Consider the following 19436-nt stretch of genomic DNA (forward strand, 5'->3'; position numbering starts at 1 on the left):
AAGGTCGTGGTGTTGTCCTCGAAGGTGACGACCGTCCAGGTGATGCCCATCCAAACCCCTTGCAGGGACAGCCGGTAGAGCCACCCAACGGCAAAGCCGAAATTACGACCACTACCATGAAGTGGCAGGGCCAACCAACTTCTGCAAGGTGATCATAGCCCCGCAGTTGGAGGCCATACCTATGCCCATAGACTTCACGAAGCACTTCTCGTTCGTGCCACGGGAGTTCAAGCTAAAGACGAACACATGCTGCTCCTAAAGGATGACCGTCCGGCTGTTGAACGGCAGGGTCACCCTCGATCAGGGTCAGAGGGCCTTGTCCGCCGCCCATCAGATCCAGATAGGCTTCATGGTGACCTTCAAGCTGCTGAGTCCCGACATGCTCAATGTCATGTTCAATGACGATGGCATTGAAATGGTGACCGGGTGCAGGAAGCACCACGAAGCCTTCGCCGTCAACCCCTAGGACTGCCCCGACATGCTCCAACTGCTCTTTAGTTTAATCTCGAACTGCTTTCCATTTAAACTGATGTGTTTAAATTCTAGCATAATATTATGTTCAGTTATAGTTATGTGTGTTTTTCCTGAGGCCGCTATATGTTAGTAACTTCATCACCATGCCAAAGAGGTTACCAGACAATAGACAATGCATGACACCAAACATGACGCTTACAAGCGGACAATCAAACAGCATGCCTGAATGACATCTCATGCAGCCTAAAGTATATGCGGACAACCAAACTAAATGCAAATGTTTGTTTTCTACCTGTTTTACCTAAGCCAGGACTTGTTTACATAGGCTCCATGGGTCAGCCCCGGCTACTACAGAAGTACAGATGCCAAACACGCCCGGAGTACCTGTAAAGAAAAACTACGAGTATACACTAAGTAACGTTTCCAGGGGATTGAATCTTGACGCTGACAAATCCGTGGATAGTCCAGTGCAGCTGCCGCCATGTGCAGACGAGCACTTCACATATGTGACAACACTAATCAGGCCGAATCGGCTCAGCAAAACTAATGACTGGATGGTCAAAACCGATTCCTCGTTTGAATATGCTGGGGAAGCAAAAATATACGTACAACTGTAACGATGCAATACGTGGAGTGAAGTATTTGAGGCCAACAGCATTCAATTTTCATTCACGTACAACGCTCTGCTGGTTCGGAAATTCAGCCATTCTTGTAACTCCAACGCAGCCCAATCTATGCCTCAGGCGGAAATACGTCCTCGAAGAAGTGGTTCAGATCACCTTTGCGCGGATCGAAGGCCAACAATTTTGCCATTGCATCCTGAAATTTTGAACAAATACACATCATATATTCACTTATAATACTATGCCAATTCTGCGTGTAACAGCCCAGCTAACGGCAGAACAACATGCATGCAAGTCATAACCTCGTATTGTTTGTCCTTTGCTGCCAAATTATCGCAGATCATGCGCCTTACAGGTCTCTTGGAATGGATGTCCTCCAGAACACTAGCAGCTCTTTGAATAACTTCACTGGGGACACCTGCGAACAGCCGAACACGGCGATCAATTTTCTATGGGCAGTCATGCTATCCAATTTTTTTTCTTCTCACATGATCTCCTGGAGCCACACATGTCCTGATGTAGATTAAGTAGAACAGCAATCCCACTTTAGCATATGAATTTCTCAATACGGTGGCAACTAACAGTGTCAAATAAATAAACAAACTTAGCCTTTCATCAAAATGAAAGCAGACTAGTTTATCATATTACTGCAATTTGCCAGCTGAATGTTTACTCCCTGTAGTACATACCAGCAAGCTGTGCACAATGAAGTCCTGCAAGAAAAGATGTGTTACTTGTTATCTGACTCAAAAGGATACATATCTACTCCCTCCGTTCCTAAATATAAGACTTATTAGAGATTTCACTAGTGGACTACATACGAAGCAAAATGAGTGAATCTACACTCTAAAGTATGTCTATATACATCCGTATGTAGTCTTCTAGTGAAACCTCTAAAAAGACTTATATTTAGGAACGGAGGGAGTATCATTGTATAAATGCAGTATGCATAAGCTTACCAAAGCTCAAGAGTGCCTGTCCAGGTATAAGTCTTCACCATGGGTATCATAAGTTACATAAGAAATTAGTCCCAAAATGAAATTATCCGGAACAAAAAAAACACATAACAGCTAAGCTTTCATACCAATTACCTGTAAAGGAATATGATATCTTCATTGCTTGTCTGTCCATCAGGATTCAGAACACTCATGGTACAGCATTTTATATGTTCAGACTGCAGAATTTCTCACATTTTATATGTTATAACCAGGGTCAGGAAAACCCAAATGTGAAAGGACATACTAAATCTCTATACACCAGCAAACTAGTTATTTTCTTAACCTGTGGTAAGTAGTTTTCGGTGAAGATCTCCGTCAGATGTGTTGACAAAAGGACCTGCAAGGTTGCAACAGTTAGATCATATCCCAATACATTACAGTGGTAAACATTACTACAACAAGAATTCCATCATTTAACCATAGAGTAAATTCATAGCATTCCCACATTCAATCAAGTTGTTTACAAGATATACAAATCAATCAGCAAAACTAATGTGTCACGATACTCACTCCATTCAGAAAATATTATGCCATTACGAAAGAAACTCTCATATAGGAAATATTCCATCCATAAACAAATATAAGACGTTTTAGATATTCCAATATGGAGTACATAAGGACTGAAATGAGTGAACAAATACACTAAAATGCGTCTATACATCCGAATCAGAAAAGAATTAGAACGTCTTATATTTGTTTACAGAGGGAGTGTGTTATAGGATGCAAGATGAACAACCGACCAGGTTTTCCCTTCGACAAAATATAGAGCCATACATGGAATCTGCTTTAGGTATAGAACCATAGATTGACAATAATATGTTATGCGTTCTTGAAAGCATCAAACAAAATAAACAATATGATTCAAGAAACAAAATGCTATGCCTTCCTTCCATCCCATGTTTGCACTCAGTGTCCTATTCTACAGTCCCATTTTCCCACAAGTACGAAGTTCGAGCAATACTGGAGTTTTCCGTACATCTTCTTTTTAAGTTAGAAAAATAGTATATTTAGGACCCGTTCGGTAATCCACCGGCTCCTAAGATCTGCGGAGTGGCTGTTTGCTCGCTCCAAGATTTTGCACTACAGCTCCGTCCGCTTCCAGAGTGACACCGAACGGGCCCTTATTGTCTATCATGAATCAAATGATTCAGTTTCAAAAATGCATAAATCTGCCGCTAACAAGGGTAACCATTCTGGTACCGGTATTCACAACTCTAATATCCAGTAATCGATGGCATTGAAATGCCTAATTTAAAGTGAAAAGGAAAAAATGAAGATAGTAGCAATGCAAAAAACTGAGCTAGTAAAATTGAGATAATGGTATTAACTTCAAGTGTGGCTGTAAGGAAGATCAGACAGGCAATGCTATCAAATTCATAATCAACAGTAACATTTACCCAAGCTGGCTACCTAACCTTTGGAGGATAATCATAATTTGCAAAATGACTGATGGTCCCTCCAAGCAAACCAATACCATCTACAGGGAATCATGAAAGAAAATTAGCCATCTACTCTTGAGCCATGTTGAGGATGGGAGGACGAATCATGAAAGAAAATTAGCCATCTCACCTTCTGTTAGAGTACCCTTACCGAATTCATCCAATAAGCACAGTGATCTCGATGTTGCATGCCTGCAAAATTTCTTTGGTTGTATGTTCAAGATCACAAGACAACGTAAGGGTGGATACAACTATGATACCTGAGCATTGTTCCAACTTGATGTAAATCAATCATAAATGTTGACTGCTCAGTTGTCATTGATTTGCTTCCCATTGCACAGAATATCCTACAAAACATTATTAAGCATGTCAGATATATAAAACTTTAATCTAGTATTAGTACAATAACTGTGTCTCATGGACCGTATACATATTAGCATTTGACCTGCAACACTAATACATTATATAATTTTTCCACAATTCTTCATATTGAAACATGTCATACAAACACAAACCTATCTGTCAATCCAACAACAGCAGAATCAGCAGGAACAAAGCTTCCAATATGAGCAAGAAAAACCACCAATGCAACCTGAAAGCAAATATCCAACACAACATGAACTCTATTTCGCTACTTTGAGTTTATGAAAGTAGGAAGTCTGTACATGCTCTCTCAAGAACTGAAAAAAACACAAAATTTGAAGTATATTAAAGATCTGATGATCTGCAGCCACTTTTTAATCCAGAACTAACTGATACTGTTATGACCGGTACAACGTACCAACGGAGGAGGCCCAATGGGCAGGGTTAATTACGGGCTTAGCCCAAGTTATCTTACCTATCTTAGAGTCCAAGTTATATTAGAGTCCAAGTTAGAGTCCAAGTTATCTAGGGTTTAGTGGAGGCCGTCCTCCTATATAAACATATGTACCCCTTCAATATTAAGCAGACAATAAACAGTATTCTGTTGTCGTCTCCCTCAGGAGACGGGAGCCCCAAACCCTAGCCGCCTCTCTCTCTCTCTCTCACGCCGCGACGGTGCCCAACCGCCGGCGCCGGCGGCCCCAACCTCGCAGCCCGCACTTCCACCCCTACAACCTACGTCCGAGATATGGTAGAACCCTAGCCTCTACCAATTTGGTATCAGGTAGCTTGGGTTCGATGAGTTTGTCGGACCTTCCCACCACCACCGCCGCCGCCACCGCCGCCTTCCCCGCCACCTCGCAGCAGCCGCTGCCGCCGCACCACTCGCCGCCGCCGGCCGCCTCCGGTACCGCGGCCCTGGCGGCCGAACCCGCCCCCGTCCTCTCCCCGGCGGAGATGTCCTCGGCGATCCGCGACCTCAACCTGGCGGTCTCGAACCTCCGGACTTTCCTCCAGGCTCCGTACGCAACCCCGCCACCACCGCCTCCGCCAGCGGCGCCCTTCGCACCACCGCCCCCAGCCACTGTCGCGCCCCAGGGCCTGCCGATCACCCAGGTCTAGTCGCCGCCGTCGCCGTCCCCGCTACCGACGTGGATCGACACGCCGACCTACACGACGGTGCCGCTACAGCCGACGGTGTTGCAGCCACCCGCCCCCACCTTCGGGGGATTCGGCGGGTACACTGACCCGTACGCCGGGAGCTCCGTGGTGCCACAACACTCTCCTTCCGCCGCGTTGGGTCGTCACGAGGGCACCTAGGCGGCCTCGCCACACGTGCAGCAGTCGCCCCGCTTCACCATGCTGGAGTTCGCCACCTACGACGGCACCGTCGACCCCCTGAACTGGCTCAATCAGTGCGACCAGTTTTTCAGGGGGCAGCGGACCATGGCGTCCGACCGCACGTGGATTGCCTCCTACCACCTCCGTGGCGCCGCCCAGACGTGGTACTACGCCCTCGAGCAGGACGAGGGCGGGATGCCTCCGTGGGAGCGCTTTCGCGACCTGTGTCTCCTCCGGTTCGGCCCCCCCATACGTGGGAGCCGCTTGGCCGAGCTCGGTCGCCTTCCCTTCACCACCTCGGTGCAGGACTTCGCCGACCGCTTCCAGACGTTGGCCTGCCATGCGCCTGACGTCACGGCTCGCCAACGCGCCGAGCTCTTCGTCGGCGGCCTTCCCGACCACATCCGCATCGACGTCGAGATGCGCAACCCCAGGACCTGTAGACGGCCATGTATTACGCACGCGCGTACGAGCAGCGCGCCAACGCCCTGCAGCAGGCGTTCCCGGGCCGCGGCACGCGTCCCCCGACCCGCCCTGCCGGCTGCTACTGCGGCTGCCCCCGCGCCGACACGCACCTTCCGACGCTTGACGTCGGCCGAGCAGCTCGAGCGGCGCCACAAGGGCCTGTGCTTCAACTGCGACGAGCCGTATGCGTCCGGTCATACGTGCGCCCGCCTGTTCTACTTGAAGACCGTCGACGACGCGGAGTTGGAGGCCCTCACCGCGGAGCTCGACGCCACCACACTCTCTGAGGCCGGCGTCACGACCTACGGGCCGGTCGACGCGACGGCCTTCGTCGTCTCCCTTCATGCCATGGCTGGCATCAAGGCGGCAAAGACGATGCTACTTCCGGTGATGATCAACGAGGAGCGTCTCACCGCGCTCGTGGACACGGGTTCGACGCACAACTTCCTGTCCAGGGACGCCATGCGCCGCCTCGCACTCCAACCGGCAGGCTCGGAGAAGTTCAGCGTCACCGTCGCCAACGGGGACCGCCTTGCTTGCCAGGGGGTGGCGCGGCAGGTTCCCGTCCTCATCGGCGACGAGCCGTTCTCCATCGACTGCGTCGGCATCGACCTGGGCTGCTACGACTTCATCCTCGGCATCGACTTCCTGTCCACTCTCGGCCCCATCCTTTGGGACCTCGATGTGCTGTCCCTCATCTTCTGGCGCGAGAGCGGCCGTCGCGTTCAGTGGACAAGCATCGGCGGCTCCGGCGCCGCGACTCCACAGCTCCAGTGATGGTGGCCGCACTGGACGAGGCGCATCCCCTCCTGGCCGACCTCCTGCAGCAGCACATTGACATCTTCGACGAGCCACAGGGCCTCCCTCCCGTGCGGCCCTGTGACCACCGCATCCACCTGCTGCTGGACACGGCACCTGTCGCCGTGCGTCCGTACCAGTACCCTCAGCTGCAGAAAGACGAGCTCGAGCGTCAGGTGGCGGTCATGCTCGCGCAGGGCATCATCCGGATTTCGACATCGCCGTTCTCCGCCTTGGTGCTCCTTGTGCGCAAGCCCGACGGCACATGGCGCTTCTGCATCGACTACCGCGCCCTCAACACCCTGACGTCCAAGGACAAGTTACCCATCCCCGTCGTGGATGAGCTCTTGGACGAGCTACACGGAGCGCGCTTCTTCACCAAGCTCGACCTTCGCTCGGGCTACCATCAGGTGCGCATGCACCCTGACGGCATCGAGAAGACGGTGTTCCGCACTCACCATGGCCACTTCGAGTTCCTGGTGATGCCGTTCGGCCTCTCCAATGCGCCGGCGACCTTCCAAGCCCTGATGAACGACGTGCTCAGCCCATACTTGCGCCGCTTTGTGCTTGTTTTCTTTGATGACATTCTTATCTACAGTGCATCTTGGGCGGAGCACCTACAACACGTGGCCATCATCTTCGACGAGCTTCGAGCGCATCGTCTTCAGCTCAAGCGCTCGAAGTGCTCGTTCGGCACAACCTCCGTCGCGTACCTGGGGCACGTCATCTCGGCAGACGGGGTAGCGATGGACGCGGACAAGGTCGCCGCCATCGCCGCGTGGCCGACCCCGCAGTCACCACGGGCGCTCCGCGGCTTTCTTGGGCCTCGCCGGCTACTACAAGAAGTACATCCGGGACTTCGGCCTCATCGCCGCACCACTGACGTGTCTCCTTCGACGCGACGCCTTCTCCTGGGACGAGGAGGCGACTACGGCATTCGAGGCTCTCCAGCGGGCGCTCACGACGGGACCCGTCCTCCACATGCCGGACTTTGATATGCCGTTCATGGTGGACTGCGACGCCTCTGGCATCGGCTTCGGTGCCGTCCTCCACCAGGGTGAGGGACCGCTCGCCTTCTTCAGCCGCCCCTTCGCCGCTCGCCATCACAAGCTCGCGGCCTACGAGCGCGAGCTTATTGGGCTGGTTCAGGCGGTGCGCCACTGGCGGCCTTATCTTTGGGGCCGGTCATTCCGTGTGCGCACGGACCACTACAGCCTCAAAGTTCTTGCTGGACCAGCGCCTCTCCACAGTTCCGCAGCACCAGTTGATCAGCAAGCTCTTCGGCTTCGACTTCACCGTCGAGTACCGCCCTGGCCGTCTCAACACGGTCGCCGACGCCTTGTCCCGCCGCGACACTGAGGATGTCGCAGACGACGTCGCCATGGCTGGCACTATCATGTGCATCCGCTCCGAGCCATCTTTCGCCTTCATCGACGACATTCGCCGGACAACTTCGACGGCCGCGGACGCGCAGGGCCTGCGCCAGCGCCTTGACGCCGACGAGCTGGACGCGCCCTGGCGCTTGGACGAGGGGCTGCTCCTACATGGCTGCCGCATCTTCGTGCCCGACCATGGCGACCTGCGCCACCAGGTCCTGACCTTGGCGCACTCTGCAGGGCACGAGGGCGTGCAGAAGACTCTCCATCGTCTCCGTGCTGATTTTTACTTCCTCGGTGATGGCGCGATGGTCCGCGATTGGGTGCGGTCGTGCGTGACGTGCCAGCGGAACAAGACGGAGACACTACGACCCGCGGGTCTACTGCAGCCGCTAGACGTACCCTCCTAGGTATGGGCGGATATTTCCATGGACTTCATCGAGGGCCTTCCCAAGGTGGGCGGCAAGTCCGTCATCCTCACGGTGGTTGACCGCTTCTCCAAGTATGCGCACTTCATCGCCCTGGGTCATCCATATACAGCCGCCTCCGTGGCGCGGCCTTCTTCGACGGCATCGTCCGCCTCCACGGTTTTCCGTCGTCCACCGTCAGCGATCGTGATCCCGTGTTCACAGGACATGTCTGGCAGGATCTCTTTTGACTGGCGGGCGTGAAGCTCCGCATGAGCACGGCGTTCCACCCTCAGACAGACGGCCAATCCGAGGTGGTCAACAAGGTGATCGCCATGTACCTGCGCTGTGTTACTGGTGATCGTCCACGAGCTTGGGTGGACTGGTTGGCGTGGGCGGAGTACTGCTACAACACCTCCTATCACTCTGCCCTGCGCACCACGCCTTTCGAGGTGGTCTATGGGCGCCCACCTCCGGCGATGCTCCCTTACGAGCCTGGGACGGCTCGGTCTGAGACGGCGGGCGACTTACTCCGCACCCGCGACGACATTCTGGCTGAGGCGCGCCAGCGTCTTCTCCAAGCACATCAGCTGGCTCGGAAGTACTACGATGCTCATCATCGCGAGGCGGAGTTCGCGGTGGGCGATTGGGTGTGGCTGCGCCTCCTCCACAGGACCACGCAGTCTCTGGACCCGCGCTCCAAGCGCAAATTGGGACCTCGCTACGCCGGTCCTTTTCGTGTGCTGGAGCGTGTCGGCACACTCGCATACCGCTTGGAGCTGCCAGCTGGTTCTCGCCTCCAGGACGTCTTCCATGTCGGCTTACTGAAGGCCTATCGCGGGGACCCTCCTGCAGCGACGCCGGCCCTTCCTCCTACTTCGGATGGCCGCCTCCTTCCAACTTCCGCACAGGTGGCGAAGGTGCTGCAGGCGCAGCAGCGTCGCGGCGTCTGGCATGTCTTGGTACAGTGGACCGGCCTGCCAGAGGAGGAAGCGACTTGGGAGAAGCTCGACGATTTCCGCCAGCAGTTTCCAGATGTTCAGCTCGAGGACGAGCTGTTTGAGAAGGCAGGGAGAGATGTTATGACCGGTACAATGTACCAACGGAGGAGGCCCAATGGGCAGGGTTAATTACGGGCTTAGCCCAAGTTATCTTACCTATCTTAGAGTCCAAGTTATATTAGAGTCCAAGTTAGAGTCCAAGTTATCTAGTGTTTAGTGGAGGTTGTCCTCCTATATAAACACATGTACCCCTTCGATATTAAGCAGACAATAAACACTATTCTGTTGTCGTCTCCCTCAGGAGACGGGAGCCCCAAACCCTAGCCGCCTCTCTCTCTCTCTCACGCCGCGACGGCGCCCAACCGCCGGCGCCGGCGTCCCCAACCTCGCAGCCCGCACTTCCACCCCTACAACCTACGTCCGAGACCTGGTAGAACCCTAGCCTCTACCAGATACAGCCTCAACATTTGTGCAATTTAGTTTGGGGGCATAAAGTACTTCTCAGGTAACATTACCTGCTTAATGTAAATGCTTTTCCCTGAATAGTTAGGTCCAGTTACTATGTTTATTCTTCCTGGGATAAGAAATACCATAAATCAGGTCGTTGACAATAAGAGTAGTGCTAGTAAGTTCAGAATGTCACGTATCATGGGAGCTAGTCACCTGCACTGCGGATTCTAGTATCATTTGGAACAAACGTGTCAACGGTCATTTCCTGCAAAGCATGTCTAAATTGTTGTTGGTGTAAGTTCAATGCCTTCAACCATAAGATTGTTAGTAATACCCAACTAACATGTAACATGAGAATAAAAAAGAAATAAATACCAACCTTCCATTCTGTATCTCAAGTATGGAATCCTCAGTTAAGATTGGCCTCACATAATTGTTTTGGCGCGCAACAATTGCCAATGATAAAGTACTAATGTAATAGCAACAAGAAGGGCTCATTAGATTGCCATACTGTCAGTAAGTTCAATGTGTGTAAAAAATGTGTGCATACCAATCAAGTTCTGCTGCAAAGTTCACTGCTTTTGTCAGTTGAGGTAGAAACTGAAGAACACGGCATACTAGATCCCTTATGATTGCTCTTTCCATGTCTATCAGCGCAACAATGCCAAAGTCATTATCCATTTGCGGATTTGCTTATCCTAAATATGCAAATTATCACAAAAAGTCCCAAAACTGGTATAAAACAGTCGAGAGAGATCAAATAGATAATCGACTTAATTTTGGAAATACAAAAAAGGCATCGATTACATGCAAACTTCAACAAGACGCACGTTTAGACCCGTATTGGAAAAAAGAAAGGTTACATGTAAACTTGAACCATAGAAATTTCTCGAACAAAATATAAAATAGCAAGAAACTGGTAGATGAATATAAAATTGCATTCCCACATCTGCAGGCATGTAATATCTGGAAATGATGGCAAGATAAACTTGTCAAGGTAAAATGCTCACTGTTTGCTTATTCATGGACTGTAACTTTGAAGGTAAAGTACCATCGAACATCAAGTTCAAAATAAACTTATTTGTAAGTCTAGCTCTATCTTCATCATCAGGGAAAATATGATTATTGCACCAACAGTATACATGATTTGATAAGAATCCACAGCACTGGGAACAGAATTAAATAAGTAGATAAATTATTTAAGCTACCAAGAATTTTATGATAAATATCTCCCAGAAGGTTGTCCAGCTCTCTTGTCTTTTGAGTATGGTAGTAGAACCTTCTCTCCTCCCCATCCTCTGAAAACTGATGAGCATAGAACTTATTACACATTAACAATCAAACGAAATAAAATAACGCACAGCTTACCGCAAATTCAAAATCTTGAAGTCCTATTAACAAGGCATCACTTATCTTCTCATCGAAAAAACACATCAAGTATCCTGTTAGTATCATAAATGGTAAACACATGAGTGTTCTCATTAATAATTCGTAAAGTTTGACCAACTATATAGGAAAAAATATCAACATTTACAATATAAAATAAGTATCATTAGATGCATCATGAAATCAATTTTCATACTACTATATAATTTTTATATTGTAAATGCTGATATTTTTTAAGATAAATTTGATCAATTTTTACATAGTTTGACTTCAAACAAATTTTATATGCAGAGTAAAAAGAAACAAAGGGAGTATTTTACAAGCACTATCTAGCAACCTGTAAGACTCCAGTACCAACTATAGTAAACTAGACAAAGAAACTAGTAAATCACAACCAGAAAGAAGTTTACAAACAAATACTAGCTAATATTTCCAATCCATATGCAGACCAGACTCAAACCCTTATCTTCTTGCAGATATTGACCCAAACCCTTATCTTCTTGCAGATATTGACTCAAACTTTAATTTGTAATAGTCAAACAAGGAGTTAAAACAAATATTTGAACCATGAACCTAATTACTTAGTCCGTGGTCACATACTCTCTCCATTCTTATGAACAAGGTGTGTTCTTTTAGTCAAAAAGACCAAGGCAGCTGCGCGCTTAGAAGTTTTGGGCTATTTAACCCCTGATAAATCGCACCTGAGCAGTTATTAGTAAATCTGAGAACGGGTTCATAACTAAACCATAACTGAACCATACCCGTACACGTATGTATCTAAACCAAACCTGAACCATAACCATTTAATACCATTTTCAGCCCAACCAAAACTAAACCCAATATTTTCCTAACCCAAACCAGTTTAAACCGAGTACATAACTATGGGTTTAAACCCAATACAAAACCGGATTCAACTTTGGTTGAACAATGACATGCCAAACATTATTATAAACAATAATTTGGCAGTGACATAACCGTTTTCAATTACAGTTTTACACAGTTTTACAGCGACATGCCTTTCTGAATATGCATATTTTCCAGAAAAATGGTCCTTTGAAGTTGTTGAGCTCAACTTGTTCTCAACGAAATCAGTGGTAAATGTAGAGTTACTACTTAGAGTACTTTCTCTACCACACTGAAATAGAACAAAGCAGAAAATTCATCTATTTTTCTACAGGACTAAGAACTAGACAACGCATTTGGAAGCAGACAAAGAATGAGTTATGCATATTACAAGAGAGCAATTTAGACACAAGTGTAATTATGCTATTGGCAGCCAAAAGAGCATCAAACAAAAAGTGACAATAGAACAAACAAGCAACATTGGCAGAATCACCAAAAAGAGAACATTCAGAGATGACAAGATTAAAAAAATTCAGTTTAAAAGGAAGCATACAGAATAAACCTACCGGACAGGTCAATTCGAACAAGAGACTTTGCTGATGTGTGTCATAAATTATGCGCCCTTATTGTGTAGAAAGCAAGTATTCCCCATGAGCTTTGGTGCTCATGCTCACGAATCAGGATTCAGGAGACGAACGTCCCTTCTCTGCTCCTGAAGCTCCTCAACAACATGGTAATGGCTAGCTGATAATGGCGGCTGTCATAGCAGACTCCCAGCTCGATACAGACAGAGCAATTACATCCCCGTTGCAGGTCCAGCTTCCTCAAGACGGCGGCTTCCTCGGCGCTGTCGGGAACTTCATGGTCGCCTGCTTTCGCTCGCTCCTAGCACCGACGTTAGACAACACAACTCCGGCTCCTGCAGCGACATCTCCGCGTGGGAGCAGCGGCGAGCGGTGCGACGAGTCTTCGGAACGGGGAGTGGATGGGCGGAGATGAGGCGACCGCTGGCCAGTGGGAGGAGGTGGTGCGGGTGTGCAGCGGCCGACGGGGAGGAGGCATGCGTGCGGGTGCGGCTTCCCTTTTCTTTGGTACGGGTTGTCTCACTTGTTTGCTAGCAGACTCGCAGTTGGATGTCAGGAACCAGTGCAAGAACCGGGTTGTATCCATAGTTTTCAGCCCATAATACATCAAATGGTTTAAGCCCATAACCAATCATATCTAAACTGGTTTCTCAGCAAACCCAAACCAAACCGAACTTAAAAAGCCTCAGCCCAACAAAACCTAAACCAGTCAAGCCTAAAATAAAAAACCAAACCGTTTAAACCAGTTTTTCAAAAACCATTCTCAGATTTAGTTATTAGCACACCATGAGGGCTATTATTCTTGCCAGCATCCCCTCCACAGGACTGCCCCAGCACCGCTCCCTCCCCGGGGCGACACGGGCGGCGACCCCCGCCCCCTCCCCCTCCCTCGCCGTCGCCGGTGGCCTCCGGCAGGCAAAGCCGGCGACGGCAGGATGCTCTCTGGCCACTGCTCGCTCGGGAGGAGGGGATCTCACGAGCGGATTGGCGGCTGCCCGGCGCTCGGCTTCAGGGCGGCGTCCTCGCGCGCGGCAGTGACGGTCTTCGACATGCTGCATAGTGGCTGGTCGCGGCGTTGGGCGCGTCGTCGTGATGCGGGCGGCCGCTGGTGTGGTGCTCGTGCGATCCCGATCTGGGATCTCGCGGGCTACGGCTGGCGTGGGTTGGGATGCGAGTGGAGGGAGGCTCGGCTCCCTGATGCGCGTCCTGGAGTGGTCTTCTGCAGCGTTTCTCCGGCTTAGTGCCGTGGTGGTGGTTCCGGCTGGTGCTTCGGCTAGTGAACTCCTGATCTGGTGGCTCGTCCAGCGAGTTGGGGTCAGGTGGCGGCTCCCCTCCCTGCTTGGGACTCTTCTTTGGCGTTGCAGCGGCGGGTCTGCCGGCGGCAAGGTAGTTGCTCTTGCGTGGGATGGCGTAGTCTCCGCGCTTGAGGTGCGCGGATCAACGGGCGTGCGGGCATGCGGCTCTTCTAGGTTGCCGGCTGCATGAGCTGGAGGGGATTGGGATGCTTTGAATGAGAATCTGCCCGGCTTTGTCTGTGCCGACGAAGCGTCGCCCGTGGGCGTCGTTCTCCTCCCTGGAGGGTCGCCGTGGAGCTCTCCCCCCTCCTCCATCCCGAGTCATGTCCTTCGTGCGAAAGCTCAAGACCCTGTGTGAGTCGGGTGACCGCGTCGCTTCAACGTCGCTCTCCCCTTGGGGGCGTCACCTTGAAGGACATGGTCTCCTTCGCACTTCCCTAGGGGCTGGACGTGCACGACATTGCGGTCGGCAGGTGTCCGACCAGCGGTGCGAGGTTGGTGTGGCGTTGCGACGAGTGTGGCAACGACTATGGTGACGAGTCGCGGCTTGTCCTTCTGCTGCCGACAGTTCGTTGCGTCAATGGATGCGTCTATGCTTCTTTCTGGCTGTGACAAAGAAGTCGAAGCTGCGGTCGGCGAGGCCACTGCGGCAACGATGACTCCATGAGGGCGGTTTTTGTGGGTGGTGCTCTCCAAATGTTGCACTGGGCTAGGTCGGTGCGAGGCTTGCAACTTTCTTTGTGAAGCTCGTTGGCAAAGTCGGAGTTGTCTTGTCCTCGATGCTTCAGTCGATTGTTTGGCGTTTGTGGCCAGGCCGTCCACGTGCCCTATGTGGGGTTTGTAATCACGGTTTTCGCCCGATTTTCCTCTAATTAACCGGGCAACTCTCTTCTTCTTAATCAATATAAATGGTAAATATTTTGCCTTGTTTAAAAAATATATTCTTGCCAGCCACGCTACACATGGCCAATCAGAGGCAGCTAGCTCTACACGGATTGGCACTGGCCGTTACTCTCGATGCATGCAAGCGGGAATTATAGCGAGAGGAGGTGAGCTGTTCACAACACAATTAAGGCTGCATCTTTGGAAGAGCGCGGTGCAGTGTGGAAGGGCATACTCAGCATGTTAGAGGAACAAACAAGGGTGCGCCCTGATTAGTGAAAATCTGAGAGAAAATCATTCATACATTATGCACCGGCCATTAAAGGTTCAAAGATTAATTACGTAAATTGACCCTAAAATAGGCTATGAAATTATCTTATAAGGGGAGAGGTGTTTTGGCTCCCGGGTGCATATGCACCTGGATTAACAGTAACACGAAAAATAATAGTAAATGTTTAAAAAAAACTGAATTTTATTTTGGATGTTCGTGGTACTGTCGGAAGCATGCTTGAGAATTTCCATGCGAATCGGAGCAGTGGTGTTTCGTCGGTGAAAAAAAAAATTGGATGTGAAATTTTGGGTAACAATTGATGTTCAATTTGTTTCTTTTGCACAGGCCAAAATGCTTAACCTTTTTGCCTAAAAAATTTCAGGTAGCATTTGAATGTGACAAAGAACACACAAAAAAATTGTTGGGATATTTTTTCACATTTCAAAATTCATTTTCGATGGGCAGGAGCACGTGCTCCCGGGAGCCGAATTGCATTTCCCTCTTATAAGTTCCTATTTTTTCTCATGCAACTACATCAAAGTGTAACCAGAGTACCCAGCTGCACTAACACACAAAATTGACCAAACTACCCAAGGGTAAAAGGAATTTAACTAACATGTTCTCCTGTAAGATTAACTTTTGGCCCAAAAAGGTGTTTGATGACCGAGAAGAATATGTTGGTTTCTAAAAACTGAAAGCACATTAGTAAGGACCCCTGCTATGTACTCCCTCCATTCCTAAATATAAGTCTTTTTGGAGGTTTTCACTAAAAGACTACATACAGATGTATATAGACGTAATTTAAAGTGTAGATTCACTCATTTTGCTCCGTATGTAGTCCCCTAGTGAAATTTCTAAAAAGACTTACATTTAGGAACAGAGGGAGTATATTTCATGTTAGCATAGTAGAAAAGGAGGTATTCCATAGCATAAACAAAAGAAAGAGGAGAAAGCTTGAGCATGCAATAGCAATGTATATCATATGGAGGGCTCGATAGTATCAAATTCAACAGGATAACAAGAATAAAGTTTTATCTGGGGATCAGCAACAAAAATACCTATTTGGTGTACATAGACAATTAGCGGAGCTTTTCTGCATTCGAGCGAGAAAGGGAAGGAGGCATTCTCATTAGCTGAAACCTAGAAGCAGCTAAACTGTTACGATTTATCGAGCTAAGGCATAAAAAGTTCACGCTTCAAATTAATTTCAGTTTGGAAGATACATCACCTGCTCCAGAAAGTCAGGTAATCCTTCATACACCATCCTCAGTTCATCCAACTATATTTCAGAAAGAGATTCATTTGATTAGAAGAACGAGGTTGTTAGGAATAAACAACTTGTATTCCCATGAGGCCATAGGCCGGTATATATACATGTACAGGTGATGGACTATATGCAGAAACCCCTTATATATTGGGATAAATACAAAAGGGTACATGACTTATATTATAACTCTAACACACACACCCTTCAAACTCATGGTGGATGAACAACACTGAATTTAGAGAGATAAAAGCCATGTTGTGCTCTAGTCTGGGCCTTCGTCAGGAAATCCGCCAACTGTAACTCGGAAGGCACATATTGAAGAGCAACAACATGATCATGCACAGCAGCGCGCACATAGAAAGCATCAACACCAATATGCTTGGTGAGCTCATGCTTCACAGGATCGCGCAAATGCTAATAGCACCTGTATTGTCAGATAAGAGCATAGTCTGTGTAGTGACAGAAACACCAAAATCCTGAAGTAACCACCGTAACCAAGTCACCTCTGCCGTCAAAAGAGCCATCGCTCGCAACTCAACCTCTGCACTCGAACGGGAAACTGCAATCTGTTTCTTCGTCTTCCAGGCAATGAGAGAACCACCAAGAAAAACACAGTAAGCAGAAAGTGAACGGCGATCTGAAGGATCACTAGCCCACGTAGCATCCGAATAGGCCTGAAGCTGTAAAGAACTGGAGCGAGGAAAGAATAGACGGTGAGAGATCGTGCCCCGAAGATATCGGAGAACACGGAGGAGATGACTATAGTGAACCGATGTGGGAGCAGAGACGAACTGACTCAGAATATGAACCGGATAAGAGGTATCCGGACGAGTGACAGCTAGATAAACAAGACTGTCAACAAGATGACGATAACGCGTCGGGTCAGGCAAGGGATCGCCATCAGTAGCAGAGAGGTGAACATTGAGCTCCATAGGAGTCTCAACAATGCGCTCATCGGTAAGAGCAGCACGAGCAAGAAGATCCTGGATGTACTTTTCCTGGGATATAAAGAAGCCATCAGAGGTAGAAGAGACTTCAATCCCAAGAAAGTAGCGAAGAGGTCCAAGATCAGACATAAGGAACTGCTCACTAAGGCGGGCCTTGACAAAGGCAATATACTCGGGATCATCCCCAGTGATGACCATGTCATCAACATAGAGAAGAAGAAGAGTCCGACCACGAGGAGAAAGGTGAATAAACAATGCTGGATCATGAACACTGGGTGAAAAACCAGCGGCAGTCACCAGAGGCAAAACGCTCAAACCAGGCGCGTGGGGCTTGCTTAAGGCCATAGAGAGAGCGACGAAGACGACATACCATGCCATCAGGAACAGAATACCTAGGTGGTGGCTGCATGTACACCTCCTCACGCAGCTCACCATTAAGAAAAGCATTCTTAACATCAAGCTGAGAGATAGACCAGTGGCGTGTAGAGGCCATGGCAAGAAGTGTACGAACAGTGGTCATATGAGCCACAGGAGCAAAAGTCTCGTCATAATCACGACCATGCTCCTGCTGAAAACCACGAGCCACAAGACGAGCTTTTTGACGCTCAAGAGAACCATCGGAGCGAGTCTTAACCTTGTAGACCCACTTACAAGTGATGGGACGGACTCCAGGAGGAAGGGAAACGAGATCCCACGTACCAGTGCGTTCAAGAGCAGCAATCTCCTCTGCCATCGCAAACTGCCATTCAGGATGAACAACAGCCTGATGATAAGTAGTCGGCTCAAGAATGGCAGCACCAGCGGTGAAAAATCCAAAGCGATCAACAGGCGGACGAGGACGAGAACACAAGCCATAAGTAGGCTGAGACGAGGATGATGAGACATCCACAGAGGCATCCACAGAAGTGACCGACGAGTGTAACACTGAGGAAAAGATGAAACAATGGAAGGAGGAATCGCCAAGATAGAATCGGGGAGTGGCGACGAAGAAGTCACCGGAGATGAAGGTGTACAATCTGGTGACATGCTAGACGAGGAGACCGTGGAAGATGGTCGCGACAAATCGACTGGAGGTGGAGAAGCAGAGGGAGCGAAACGAAGAGGCAAAGGCTCGACGGGTGTGATAGGTGTGTCAGGAAAAGTGAGGAAAGAGATATCCTCCACTGAAAAAGTCGAGGAAGATGGGCGTGGGTAGAAGGGACGAGACTCATAAAAAGTCACATCCCGAGAGATACGCATCCGATGAACGATAGGATCCCAACAACGATAGCCCTTATGCTCATCACTATAGCCTAAGAAGACACACTCAACAGACTGAGCGGTCAGTTTGGTGCATTCGCGGGGGGCAAGAACATAACAAACACAACCAAACAAGCGAAGCATCGAATAATCGGAAGAACGATCAAAAAGACGCTCGAAAGGAACACCACCCTGTAGAGCAGCGGAAGGCTGGAAATTGATGAGATAGGTGGAGGTGGAGACGGCCTCAGCCCAAAAATGAGGCGGGAGAGAAGCAGCAATCATCAATGCACGAGCCGTCTCAAGAAGATGACGATGCTTGCGCTCAGCCACGCCATTCTGAGCGTGAGCACCAGGACAAGAGAATTGAGAGAGAGTCCCTTGCTCAGCAAGAACACCACGCAACATCTTAGAGATATACTCGTCAGCGGAGTCAGCACGGAACACACTAATGGGAGAAGAGAACTGAGTATGAACCATGGCAGCAAAACGCTTATAAATGGACAACACCTCACTACGAGAAGTCATGAAATAAAGCCATGTGTAACGAGAGAAGTCATCTATGAAAATAATATAGTATTTATGACCCCCTTTCGAAGCGAAGGGAGCCGGACCCCATACATCGGAATGAACTAAATCAAAAGGACGCTTAGACACTGACTCACTATGTGGATATGGTAACTGAATCTGCTTGCCAAGACGACAACCCTGACACTCTAAAGAGGCATCTCCTAAGACAGACCCCAGAAGACCTCGACGAACTAACGACGACAAACGAGAACCACACAGATGACCAAGTCGATGAGGCCACTGCTGGAAGGAACCAGTAGCCGAGGCGACCAAAGCGAAAGAACTGGTGATAGAATCGGCAGCGGAAGGAACATGAAGCCAGTCCAACTCCCAAAGACCCTCAGAATCACGGCGGCGAGGACCAGCCCCAACCAGAGTGTGCGTGCGACGGTCGTGGACAGAACAAGAGTCAAGGTC

At 49.3% G+C, this 19436-nt stretch overlaps 1 protein-coding gene across 2 annotated transcripts in view; it reads right to left on the minus strand.

Annotated features, from left to right (window-relative positions):
• Window positions 1–742: 742 nt before the first annotated feature.
• Window positions 743–19436, minus strand: part of LOC123443600 (DNA mismatch repair protein MSH5) — a 35669-nt gene continuing 16975 nt past the window's right edge. The window contains exons 17-34 of one of the 2 annotated variants that reach the window (XM_045120060.1): window positions 16225–16275; window positions 16055–16136; window positions 11104–11177; window positions 10944–11040; window positions 10286–10382; window positions 10115–10204; window positions 9949–10013; window positions 9801–9859; window positions 4050–4126; window positions 3795–3881; window positions 3665–3726; window positions 3511–3572; window positions 2379–2432; window positions 2189–2271; window positions 2057–2088; window positions 1787–1810; window positions 1400–1515; window positions 743–1293 (exon numbers count right to left, since the gene is read on the minus strand). In XM_045120060.1, the coding sequence (XP_044975995.1) occupies window positions 1207–1293; window positions 1400–1515; window positions 1787–1810; window positions 2057–2088; window positions 2189–2271; window positions 2379–2432; window positions 3511–3572; window positions 3665–3726; window positions 3795–3881; window positions 4050–4126; window positions 9801–9859; window positions 9949–10013; window positions 10115–10204; window positions 10286–10382; window positions 10944–11040; window positions 11104–11177; window positions 16055–16136; window positions 16225–16275 (1299 nt within the window). In that variant the 3' untranslated portion in view covers window positions 743–1206. Of the gene's footprint in view, window positions 1294–1399; window positions 1516–1745; window positions 1811–2056; window positions 2089–2188; window positions 2272–2378; window positions 2433–3510; window positions 3573–3664; window positions 3727–3794; window positions 3882–4049; window positions 4127–9800; window positions 9860–9948; window positions 10014–10114; window positions 10205–10285; window positions 10383–10943; window positions 11041–11103; window positions 11178–16054; window positions 16137–16224; window positions 16276–19436 lie in introns of those variants that run through there. The other variant, XM_045120068.1, reaches the window with a different exon arrangement.

This window comes from Hordeum vulgare, chromosome 1H, assembly GCF_904849725.1.
Source record: "Hordeum vulgare subsp. vulgare chromosome 1H, MorexV3_pseudomolecules_assembly, whole genome shotgun sequence".
NCBI lineage: Eukaryota > Viridiplantae > Streptophyta > Magnoliopsida > Poales > Poaceae > Hordeum > Hordeum vulgare.